This window comes from Siphateles boraxobius, unplaced genomic scaffold (assembly GCF_051911475.1).
Source record: "Siphateles boraxobius isolate OS27281-9 unplaced genomic scaffold, OSU_SipBor_1 54, whole genome shotgun sequence".
Taxonomy (NCBI): domain Eukaryota; kingdom Metazoa; phylum Chordata; class Actinopteri; order Cypriniformes; family Leuciscidae; genus Siphateles; species Siphateles boraxobius.
In genome coordinates, this window is record NW_027509180.1 from 1,220,541 (window position 1) to 1,233,777 (window position 13,237).

General features: G+C 38.4%; 1 protein-coding gene across 1 annotated transcript; it reads left to right on the forward strand.

Annotated features, from left to right (window-relative positions):
- Positions 1-736: 736 nt before the first annotated feature.
- Positions 737-12,223, forward strand: LOC143714468 (uncharacterized). The gene is made up of 7 exons (XM_077205693.1): positions 737-804; positions 9,190-9,501; positions 9,668-10,006; positions 10,296-10,382; positions 11,707-11,751; positions 11,897-11,977; positions 12,088-12,223. The coding sequence occupies exons 1-7, from the start codon at positions 744-746 to the stop codon at positions 12,141-12,143; spliced, it is 981 nt and encodes a 326-aa protein (XP_077061808.1). The 5' UTR covers positions 737-743; the 3' UTR covers positions 12,144-12,223.
- Positions 12,224-13,237: the final 1,014 nt, after the last annotated feature.

Here is a 13,237-nt window from a genome sequence, read left to right on the forward strand (position 1 = left end):
ATTGTTAGTGAGATTATGTTATTCCCCGATGCAGATGTACAGATCAAACGTTAAATCTGAGGTAGTAGACATATATTTCTCTCGGTTGTTAAGTTTAGGCTCACGACCCTTGGCATTTTAATGTACCCTTATTGTAACACTTTTGAGTGTGATCTAAAAAACACTCACAGGAGAGTTAATTTAACACTGGAGTTTTTGCTGTGTATATATAGATGAAGTGTGATCTTGACGCATTTGTAAATGCAACTCTTCTGGAACTTGTGGTTTCACAAGCACAAACTTAGTAGCCTAATAAAAGCTTCATGGTGCACACACAATAATAATAATAGATTTCATTTGTAATGCACCTTACATTTAGGGCAAATCTCAAAGTGCTACAGTTAAGATCATAAAAGCATGGTAAAAAACATCAATATGAAATAAAAATAGACATGGTAGTTAAAAGTCATAAGTTCTCCTAAAAAGAAATGTTTTTATTTCAGCGGCGGAATCTGTACAGAACACATCCAAATCCACAATGTTTACTAGTGAGCAGCGACACAAGTATAACTTACTGAAACGTCATACTGGTCAGTAAACGTTATACTATAGGCTATACCGTAACAACAACTGCTGCACTGTAGAGAATTTTCGGTTAAAGAAGCGGCGAACAAGCCACGCCAGAGGAGGAGCTGTAACTATATATAAGGAAGAGGAGGAGCTGTAACTATATATAAGGAAGAGGAAGACTGACAGAAACAGAAATGTCTGATAAGTGTGATCTGTGTCTGCTGGGACTGATCATTCTATCTTCACTTCTCACAGGTAAAGAAATCTGTATTTTCTCTAAAGACATTTAGTGGAATTAGTATGGAAAGAGTTCAAGAGAAAATGTTGAAATAATGATTAATAAATGCTTTAGAAGTATTTTACATTGGTAGTTAATGTTCAGTTGAACCTTATTGTATTGACTTAATTCTAGTTATTTCAGTCCATAATTTTACTTTCATGTAGATTTCGATTGCTCCTGTCTGCCTTGCTGCCTTGCTGTTGGTTTGTGTCTGTAGCTTCATATATATCTTTCTGTTTTTAATCATTATTTACTACTATTCCCTGTTGTTTATACTGCTAAATACAATTTACTCAACATCACATATTAACCTGACATCGCTAGCTTCAATCTAAATCGTTGCTAGCACAACAAGCTACTAATTCGCTAGCCTGTTAGCGTGCCATCCGTGCGCTCTTTATTTATAAGCTGTGGTAAGTAGAATCAGTCAACAAACACGGTGAGTCATGTCATCTTCTCCTCTTATTGTCACTTGCACTTCATGTAACATGTATGGTATAGCCTTCTCCACCAGCCTAGGGTTTACATGTGATAAATGCAGGGAGATAGTCAGGCTGACGGAGAAGATTTCAGAACTAGATACACGCATCCATAATTTAATTGTGGTTAATTATAAGAGTGCAAGGGCTTTAGATACTGCTTTGGACGCGACTAGCTTAGAGAACACTGTACATTGTTCGGTTTCGGCTGGAGTAGAGCCCGTGCAGCAGGGCAATTGGGTGACTGTGAGGCGCTGTAGTCGCGGGACAAAACACCGCTCTTCCGTTCCGATTACAACATCAAACAGATTCTCCCTACTCATTGAAACACCCACTGAGAATCCTGTTGAATGTGCACTAGTTATTGGCGATTCTATTACACGGAACGTGAATTAGAGACACCAGCCACCATAGTCACATGTTTGCCGGGAGCCAGAGCGCCTGACATCAAAGCAAATTTAAAAGTGCTGGCTAATGCTAATCGTAAATTCCCTACGATTATTATTCATGTCGGCACTAATGATGTTCGACTTCGCCAGTCGGAGATCACTAAAATTAATGTTAAAGAGGGGTGTGAACTCGCAAGTACTATGTCAGGCACTGTAATTTGCTCTGGCCCCCTTCCTGTTCGAAGGAGTGATGAGATAGTTAGCAGATTGTCATCACTCAATTGCTGGTTGTCTAAGTGGTGTCCGCAAAATAATAGATAATTTTTGGGGCAGACCTGACCTGTTGAAAATAGATGGTATTCATCCCTCCTGGGATGGTGCTGCTCTTCTCTCAAGTAATATGGCACATAGTCTTAGAGCTCAAACATGACAATCTGGGGCTCAGGTCAGGAAGCAGACAAACTGGCTAAACCGACCGTCTGCCAGCTGTCCCACGTCACCAAGGTCAGATAAATCCCATCACATGGAGGCTTTTTTACCTAGATATCATCATATAGAGACTGTGCCAAAATTTAATTGATGTTCAACAAATAAAAAACAGATTTAATACAAATGAACAAATGATAAAACTCGGGTTGCTTAATATTCAATCCCTTACTTCAAAAGCACTTATTGTTAATGATATGATTACAGACTATAAACTAGATGTGCTGTGTATGACAGAAACCTGGCTAAAACCAGACGATTACATTACTTTAACCCTCAGGGGTCTGAGGTGTTTTCTGGGTCCTGGAGGTGTTCTGACATGCTCTGACATTTGTGCTTTTTTCAGTTATTTATAAACATGTTAATGGCAAAGGTGTAAATTCACTCTATATAGCACAAATGGGGCTACCGTAATATGTGAGCAACATGTATGTACATGTTTGTATTTTTTAGAGAATAATGTTTATGTGTGGTTATTGAAAAAAATAAAATTAAAGTGTCTGAAATAAGGCCACAAAACACATACTAAATATGTGTGCACAAGACTTTTGACTAATGGGTGTTGTTGCCTGGGATTTTTGCTTCAAAATGATCTGAAAATCATCCTGCCTAATCATTTACACAAAACAATACATTGATTTAAATTTTATAAGACACCTTTTGTTTGGAAAGGCAATATGCGTGGAGGCGTGTTCACACCTGAGAAGACAAAGGCCGGATAATGTGCCACATACATAATGAGCTGCATATTAATTAGCCTTTCACACAGGTGCGTCACAGGGTCCCAAAGAATGCAAGGACAAAAGAAATTATCTATATATACATATTTTACAATTAGAAATTGTAACCAATTACAAATAGGTTACTATTACAACAACAATTACAAGTTTAACAATATTTCAAGTGTATTCTTTCTTTGTAAAAAGTATACATTTTCTCATACGTATTAAAAAAGGTAAGGATTCATTAGTTTGAATATTGGAACAAACACTATAATAACATCTTAGTTGATAATTCAATATACCTACTTTATTTTTGACAAAACATCATACTGTAGTATATTTAACATGAGCAGAAATTGGTGAACAAAAGCTTAACTATTTAATGTGACAGAAGTCTTTTTTTACAGTCAAAACTTTATAATCTATCCAAAACTAATCACAAAATCTTGTCTAAACATTCATATTTAGTCTGTAACATATTTTATGATATAACATATTGTATGATATATCATATACATGTTAATTTGCAGTTTATTGCTTATACTGACATTTTATTTCAACATATTTCAGTCTATTTTTACTCATCTTAGTAGGCTATAGCAATATAGTTTGGATGTGCTCATGTGAAAATAACGTTTACTAATGTAGGTGCGAGAGTGAATGAACGGCACAGACACGCGCTGTATAACTGTAGTAAACAAAGCGCGCGCGCCTGTGCCGTTCATTCATCATTTAGCCTACACACAGACACGCAATTCATATTTAAACACTCTTTTTGTGGTTTACTGACACTATTCAATAATCGCGATTAGAACAAAGCACTTAAGAATAAATGACTTACATCAGCTGGATCCGTTGCTCCTGGAAATGAAACTACCAGCACATCTGGTACATTTTTCAAGGTTATTAGATAGTATTATTCCTCACAGCGTAGGGACACGCTGTGTACACAGCTGTAGTAAGATACTTACTGAACACGATGTGTTTTATAATCTAGCTGGTGGGCGTTGGCATGTTTGCATGGCTTGCCTTAGATCATTTGCGTTTGAATACCGTGCGCTCTCCGTGGGCGTGGCACATTAACGCATAATCAGGTATAATGAGCTGGAAAGAAAAAGACTGACATCTCTCTCTTTTCATACAGATTATATAAACTGAGAATATTTGTTTTTTTATATAAATTAATTCATTTAAAAGAAGAGAGTTCAAGCTTCATTATGGAAAAACACTCGTGCCTGTATGACAAGTATTCGCGGAATTACCGTTAATTTTCGGACGCGTTTCAGAATGGACTTAACTGACAGAGAGAAGGCAGAACGCGCATCATGTTTGTTTTTCTTTATTTGGCGAAAAGCACAAAACTTTGTTTTTATTGTGAGTATCCACAAAAAAATAGACACTTATCAGGATCTAATGATGTACAACACTTAATATGTAAGATCAAAATCAACAGAGTATTTTGAGTTTCTTTTGCACTGATAAGAAAAAAGCGAGACTAGACCTCAGAGGGTTAACCCTCTGGGGTCTGAGGTGTCTGGGTCCTTGAGGTGTTCTGACATGCTCTGAAATTTTTGCTTATTTCTGTTACTTGTGACATTTTCATGGCTAAAGTCTTATTACACTGTATTCAGCACAGACTCTGACTCTACAATAATATGTCAGCAGCATGCATGTAAAGGTTTGTAGTTTTGAGATAATGACGTTTATGCGTTGTTTGTGAAAAAACTAAAAAGAATTGTCACTGAAATAAGGTCATGAAACCCATACTCATTATTTCTTCACAAGACTTTTGAGAATTGTATCACGTAGCCTAGAATATTTGTTTCAAAACTATGTGAAAATCATCCTGCATACTCATTCAGATAAAACAATATATTGATTTAAGATTTGTAAGACATGTTTTGTGTAAGAAAGCTGTATGCCAGGTAGGTGTGAATCATCATGAATATTGATGAGTTTCACACCTGAGAAAGACAAAGACCCTCCCCTAATGGCCCTATCAGGTGCTATCAGGCCCTATCATTATGAGGAGCCTTGCACAAAGAATGAGGAGAGAATGGCTTTTTGATTGTTTGGATTTATTTACAACACAACATAATCCAAAGATACACAACAAAGGACAAAAAAGCACATTATTGAACACATTGATCTAAAGACAGAGACTTGAACAGTCACATAACTTTGTGCCATTCCTGAAACATAGTACATACCTGTCATTTCCAAGGTGTTTGATTTTTCATTTTACCATGTTCATGTACAGAGACTCATGTGAATGTTGAAGTCAGCAGGACTCATCCAGTGGCATCTGGTCCCTGTAAAAAAAAGAAAAGAAAAAGGAAACAACTGTGAACATGCTGATATCAAGATAAACTATAGGATACATGATTTTGGGAATACATTTTAGAATTTTCTGGTTAAAATTGCGATTTAAAATGTAAAAAATACATACACACACACACACACACACACACACACACACACACACACACACACACACACACACACACACACACACACACATATATATATATATACTCACCTAAAGGATTATTAGGAACACCTGTTCAATTTCTCATTAATGCAATTATCTAATCAACCAATCACATGGCAGTTGCTTGGTCCTGGTCAAGACAATCTCCTGAACTCCAAACTGAATGTCAGAATGGGAAAGAAAGGTGATTTAAGCAATTTTGAGCGTGGCATGGTTGTTGGTGCCAGACGGGCCGGTCTGAGTATTTCACAATCTGTTCAGTTACTGGGATTTTCACGCACAACCATTTCTAGGGTTTACAAAGAATGGTGTGAAAAGGGAAAAACATCCAGTATGCGGCAGTCCTGTGAGCGAAAATGCCTTGTTGATGCTAGAGGTCAGAGGAGAATGGGCCGACTGATTCAAGCTGATAGAAGTGCAACTTTAACTGAAATAACCACTCGTTACAACGAGGTATGCAGCAAAGCATTTGTAAAGGCACAACACGCACAACCTTGAGGCGGATGGGCTACAACAGCAGAAGACCCCACCGGGTACCACTCATCTCCACTACAAATAGGAAAAAGAGGCTACAATTTGCAAGAGCTCACGAAAATTGGACAGTTGAAGACTGGAAAAATGTTGCCTGGTCTGATGAGTCTCGATTTCTGTTGAGACATTCAGATAGTAGAGTCAGAATTTGGCGTAAACAGAATGAGAACATGGATCCATCATGCCTTGTGCAGGCTGGTGGTAGTGGTGTAATGGTGTGGGGGATGTTTTCTTGGCACACTTTAGGCCCCTTAGTGCCATTTGGGCATCGTTTAAATGCCACGGCCTACCTGAGCATTGTTTCTGACCATGTCCATCCCTTTATGGCCACCATGTACCCATCCTCTGATGGCTACTTCCAGCAGGATAATGCACCATGTCACAAAGCTCGAATCATTTCAAATTGGTTTCTTGAACATGACAATGAGTTCACTGTACTAAAATGGCCCCCACAGTCACCAGATCTCAACCCAATAGAGCATCTTTGGGATGTGTTGGAACGGGAGCTTTGTGCCCTGGATGTGCAGCCCACAAATCTCCATCAACTGCAAGATGCTATCCTATCAATATGGGCCAACATTTCTAAAGAATGCTTTCAGCACCTTGTTGAATCAATGCCACGTAGAATTAAGGCAGTTCTGAAGGCGAAAGGGGGTCAAACACAGTATTAGTATGGTGTTCCTAATAATCCTTTAGGTGAGTCTATAATATATATATATATATATATAATGAACACCATGTTGGTTGTGCCTTGTAGGCATATACGTGTAGGCTACAAATGTATGCCTACAAGGCACAACCAACCTGGTGTTCATTTTATATGTGTAGGGCTGCATAAAATAACAATAACAATAGCCTATAGCAGGCGGCCTATAAATCGTTAAAAATTAACACTTCAGAAACACTACACTAGAGAAAAATATATGGATAATATGTTACTTAAAATGTTTTCATTCGTTATGACCTTATGAAATTAGATTGGAGTAAAAACATGAAGCCTATTGTGTGTCGTGTTTTGCTTTTCTAACGCACAGCGCGACTGACTCAAACTCAGCGCGTGCAGAGAACATTTACTGAAGCGATCAAGCCGCTCCAAACTATGAAACATTATTGTTACCACATTATACAAATCTACATTTGAGCAGATATCCACAAACACAGTATTTAACAGTAAACACTGGTCTAAACATTATTCACCAATCACCATATTAGAGTAAACACTCATAAGATACTTTTATATCATGCTGTGTTTATTATCCTTGTGTCGTGTAGGCCTACATGCATATAAATTTAGCATTAGGCTTCATGTTTTTACTCCAATCTCATTTCATAACGTACATTTTAGTCTGGCACCAGTTTGACTAGTTGCTACAATGTAAAGTTTATATAACAATATCTTTATGAGTGGATGACTTACCTTAAAAATCTTTCTCATCTTCAAATCGCGTTCTTCTAATTCTTCTGAGGTAAATTCAAGGTGCACAGCAGACAGCACAACACAGCACAGACACAGTCTACCAAACTCGATGTAAAGCAGAGGAGTATGATACTGAAGTCTCTGATTCTTTGTTTTGAGGTGACGAGGGCGTTTTCACGTCTGCGTTTCTTCACGTGGATCATTTGCATGTCAATCGCTCTTGCGCGCATGGGTGTGGTCACATTAAAGTTAATTAGGACGCGTTTGAGAAACTATACATGTCGTTGCTTTCATACTGATTACTTAAACAGAGAATATTCGTTTTTGATATAATTTACATCATTTAAAAATAGAGATTCCAAGCTTTGTAAAGACATACATTTCAAAGGCTGTCTGACAAACATTCGCTGACTTACAGATCATTTTCTGCTAGGGTTAGGGTTATTTTTCAGAATGAACTTCACATTGAGAGAGACGGCACAACGCGTTTATTTTCTTTATTTTACGAAAAACACAACATTTTGTATTTATTATGAGTGTACACAAATAAAAGAAAATATTTAACAGTTTTGAATGATGTATAACACTTATATGTGAGATCAACATCAACAGAGTATTTTGAGTCTCTTTTGCACTGATAAGAAAAAAAGTGAGCCGACCGCCGACCCCAGAGGGTTAAGATTTGTGCTGGCTACTGTATACAGGACACCAGGGCACCATACAGACTTTATCAAAGAATTTGCTGACTTTCTATCAGAGTTAGTACTGGCTGCAGATAAAGTCCTAATTGTTGGTGATTTTAATATACATGTAGATAATGAAAAAGATGCATTGGGATTGGCATTTAAAGACATTCTTAACTCTATTGGAGTTAGACAACACGTGTCAGGACCTACTCATTGTCGTAATCATACTCTAGATCTAATATTATCACATGGAATCAATGTTGATGCTGTTGAAATTCTGCAGCAGAGCGACGACATCTCAGATCACTATCTAGTCTCGTGTTCATTTAACTGAGGCTGCAAAGCCGACTCCGTGTTAGAAATATGTTAGACCTATCACTTCTGCCACTTCTGCCTCTAAGAATGCTTTATTAATAATCTTCCTGATCAGTTTCATCATCTCAGCATCCCAGATAGCTTAGAAGATCTCGATATTGCGACATAAACTTTTAACTCTCTCTTTTCCAGCACTTTAGACACAGTTGCTCATTTGCGCTTAAAGAAGATTAAAGAAAATATTCCAATGCCGTGGTACAACAAGCATACTCAGACCCTAAACAGAGCAGCCAGAAAAATGGAGCGCAACTGGAAGAAAACAAAACTAGAGGTATTTCGCATTTCATGGAAAGAGAGCATGATTGCATACAGTGAGGCCTTACAAACTGCTAGATCTGCTTATTTTTCAACCCTATTAGAAGAAAATAATTTCCTGTTATCTCTATCAAGCTGCTTTGAAACAATCTGTATTATGAAATGCGCTATATAAATAAAGGTGACTTGACTTGACATTTGAACATGCTCAGTTTATTCTTGCACACATTCACATTGTGATCTCTGTGTTGTGTATTGATACACACAGATCATACTGTATTATTCCTGATACTGGACATAGTGTCACTCAAACATCTGATGATGAAGCATTATCTTCATATTAAGAGTGTGTCAGTGATTTGAACAGCTCTCTGATAAAGACTAATAGTTTATTCTGGAGAGTGTGTTGTTTGCTTTAAGTGAGGAAAAATACAATGATTTAAAACTTCTGCTTTTTATGCTGGTATGATTTATTTTTTTCATTTATTAATATATATTATAATGATCACTGAGATATACTGTGTTTCAGGCACCAGTGGAGTGGATCATGTGTTCATCAGTGCTGGTGTAAATGTCTCTCTGTCCTGTAATAATGCTCTTTCTGACTGCAAATCAACTACATGGATCTACTCTAACAGAAATTCAGGGCCAGTTGAACTGATTACTGGAGGGATAAAGAATAAAGACACAGAGAGACATGAGAGACTGAGTCTGGAGTCTGACTGCTCTCTGAACATCAAGAACGTCACAGGAGAAGATTATGGATTATACAGATGCAGACAATATGTGAATTACAGACGACAAGGACCTGATGATTATGTTTATCTGCATGTTCTTCATGGTAAGTTTATGATTATGTGGTCAATTTAAAAAGGGCAGATTCTCCCTTTAAACTCAGATGATGATTGAAGAGTCTGTGATTTGTGTCTTGTGTTCAGTTTCAGTATCTTCATCATCATCATCATCATCATCATCATCATCCTCATCATCTTCATTATCTTCATCATCTTCATCCTCACAGACTGAGATCAGTCCAGGCCGCTCTGTGACTCTCTCCTGTCAGTTGTATTCTAGAGTCTACTGTGATTATTGGGTTCGTTATGGGGGACTTGAACTGTTGTGGGTGAATCAGGCTGGTGTTGATCTGAAGACAGACTCCAGATATCAGATATTATCATCATCATCATCATCATCATCATCATCATCATCATCATCAGATCCTCATCACTGTAACATCACTCTGACTACAACACTCCTGAATGAAGATAACAACAGAGAGTGGAGATGTCAGCTTACTCACAGAAATCAACTCCAGACCTCAGTCACATACACTGTCAAGTATTCAGGTGAGAAACAGTGTTAGAAGAGCCTCATAATGTCAGTAACACTGAGGTCTATCAGTATCACTGAAACAGAACAAACTGAGGAACAAAAGCTTCTTTGACTCTCACAGAAGAGAAACTCAAAGCTTTGCTTCAAACTAATGAACTGCAGTGAAGTTACAGTCCAAAAAGTGATGCTGGAAATAATACAGGAATTGAAACTTGACAGCAAAAATATTTACTTTTTATGTAATATGATGATCATATCATATTGTACAGTAATAATCATCTGAAGTAACACTGATCTTCACAGCTCAAGCTGATTCAACGCCAGCAGTGAATCCAGTCCACATCACACACTCTCAGGATCCCTCAACTATAAACACACACGTTTCTAAAGGTACATCATCACTGTCTTTCTCACATCAGTGCTTTTCACTGCATAATGCTGGAGTTATCTTCAGTGTTCACTGATCACAATAGGACTGGCAGATTCTACAGGATGATTGTCACATTGAGTTGTTGTTTGAGTTTCCTTTCGTGGACTTTTATGGTGTATGTGTAATTAGCGTACTTATGCATATTCTATGTCATGTTCAGTATACACAGTGAGAGTGTGTTCATATAACACTCCGGTTCTTTCACTCGATTCTCCCAGAAATCCTCACATGAAGACGATATGTTGAGCTCATCCATGAAGCGCATTCACTGGAGAGACATGAACAACACCAAACAGACATAAAATACTGCTTCTGTGCTACTGTATTCTGTATGGGTAAACTTCTGCTTAGCCCCCCTGAAATATTTGTGATTAACTGTACAATAATTTGTGATCGCTTCAGTCTTAAAACATGAAACCGGCAGCAGGCTTCGGCTCCACACTGAGCGCACGTCAGACACAGAGTACAGGGGGTGTGTGCGTGCGTGTGTGTGTGTGTGTGTGTGTGTGTGTGTGTGTGTGTGTGTGTGTGTGTGTGTGTGTGTGTGTGTGTGTGTGTGTGTGTGTGTGTGTGTGTGTGTTCATCTGAGCCTCGTTGGTCTGTCACTGCTCGTCAGTGTCAGAATATTCGAGATGACCAATCAAAGTAGGCTTTATGTTCACAGACGCTGCCTCGCGGCGCTTTACTCAGTAAACTAAACATTTCATATTTCACATCTGTTTTAGGTCATAATTGTTAGAGGAATGACAGAAATAATCCGGTAAACTAATAAACTTGTAATTAGGCATAAGGTTTATATGAATGTGTACATATTGAGAATTAATATTATATTAGTACATTTGTAGCCTTCAGTAAATTAATAAAGTCCAGCTTTAGGAGGGGAAGAGACCGGGCAAGATAAGGAGACTGAGAGAAAAAGAAAGAGTGATGATAAGAGGAGAGAGCAGGTTTGGACAAATAATCCCCCGCTGACATGGTTTTAAACCATTTCTTATCCTTTTTTGGCCTTCAAACGTCTTGAAATGCACATATCTGACTAATATATACTAATAAACAGCAGATATCCTAGTAATATGCATGTGAATAAGCAAAAAAGTTAATAGTGAGAATTATATCCTAAACTAAGGTGTCACCTTGTGTTAAAGCATACACTCATTGGGAGCTGAGCGCCGCTAAAATGAAGATCCTAGAATCGGCGTGTGTGAAGCTGGAGTATTATGTGATGATGATGTTGTGTATATGTGGCATTATGTGTTGAACTGAACTAACAGACGTGATCCACAGATCCAGCTGATACAGCATCAGAAACTGCTGGATTATTATACAGAGGTACGACACGTTCATTTATACTGACAGCTTTATAACATTAAACTATCAGTCAGTCTGTAAATGCTTCATCAATAACTGTTGATAGTGTAATAGCCTTGACTTCGGTCATGTACAGTTTCTCATCTTCCTCTCATGTTTCCTGCAGTGATTGTGAGTATTGTTGAGATCGCAGTGTTTGCTGCTCCTGCTGTGATTCTTCTTCAGATCATCTGTGCAAGAAGAGCTGGTGAGTTTTGAGCCGCACACAATCTGATGATTCACTCTGATCTGATCTGAACAATCTGCAATCATGATAAAAACACACACGAGAGGTCAGTCAATGCTTTTATTTTGCAGGGAGGAAGGACTTGAAGCACCTAGAGAAAATAGAGATGCCTACAATATTACAATAAAACACTGATGAGTTTAGAGCGAATCTGCAACTATATTTACAATAGCAAAAACTCAAAGAGGATTGTTCATTGGTTTCTTTTCTTCTTCTCAGAAAACAGAGAAAAAACTCTGATCACCCCGAAGAAATAGTGACACCATCAAGTTTAGATTAAAATGTGTTTTTTTTTTTTTACAAATAAAAGGCCAGATTTATTTTCATTTACACTCCCAGTCAACACGTTGATTCTTTAATTGAAAATAATAGTTTGGTTTGAGGTCACCATTATGGTGATCAGAGTTAGCTTTAGTTTGACTCTTGATGTTTTAATGTTAGTTCCCTTTCAAGGGAACTTCGAGCTGCATCGAACGCTGTGGGAACGCCCTGCGTTGTGCGTCATGAAGCACGTATGGAATCAGCCCCATGGAGAGATGGAACATCATAGGCGGGTGACATCATCGACCAGGAAACTATAAAGCACGCCAAAACCACAAGCGCATCAGCTTCTGTGCCTTCAGTCGCGCTATATGTGAATCTGTCTGAGTGTAAACACTGTGTCTGTCTTTAGTATTTGCTAGGCAGGAGTTATCACATTTACACCACACAAACACTTTTGTATGAGAGACTATGGCGAGCGAACAGCTCGGTTCGCGCTCCCCGCGGTTCGAGACCCGCTTCTGCCGAGGCTGAGCGGCGCAATTATCGTGGGGATCACAAATGGATCTTTCAGCGGGGTTAGAGACGGGCTCTGCCTTATCTCTGCCTTTACATGTTAGATCCAGTGTCTCAGCCCTGGTTCGTTTTCGCCCTCACGAAAAAAAGCAGTATTGACGAGGGAGATGTGGAGGACCCGCCACCCCACACTCCCGAAAGCGAAGAGCTCATGGAGGTTCTCACTCGAGCTGTATCAAAACTAAGCATTGAGTGGCCAGTGGCTAGGCAGGAGTCTGTTATTAAATCTAAGTTAGATGAAAGATTTCTCCCTTCCCATGTGCAACCTCCACGTTGCAACTCCACGTTGCTTGCCGTTTTTTCATGATCTCCATACTGAGGTGTCGAGATTATGGAAGAAGCCGGCTTCTAATAGAATTTTTAGCCCCCAATCATTTATATTTT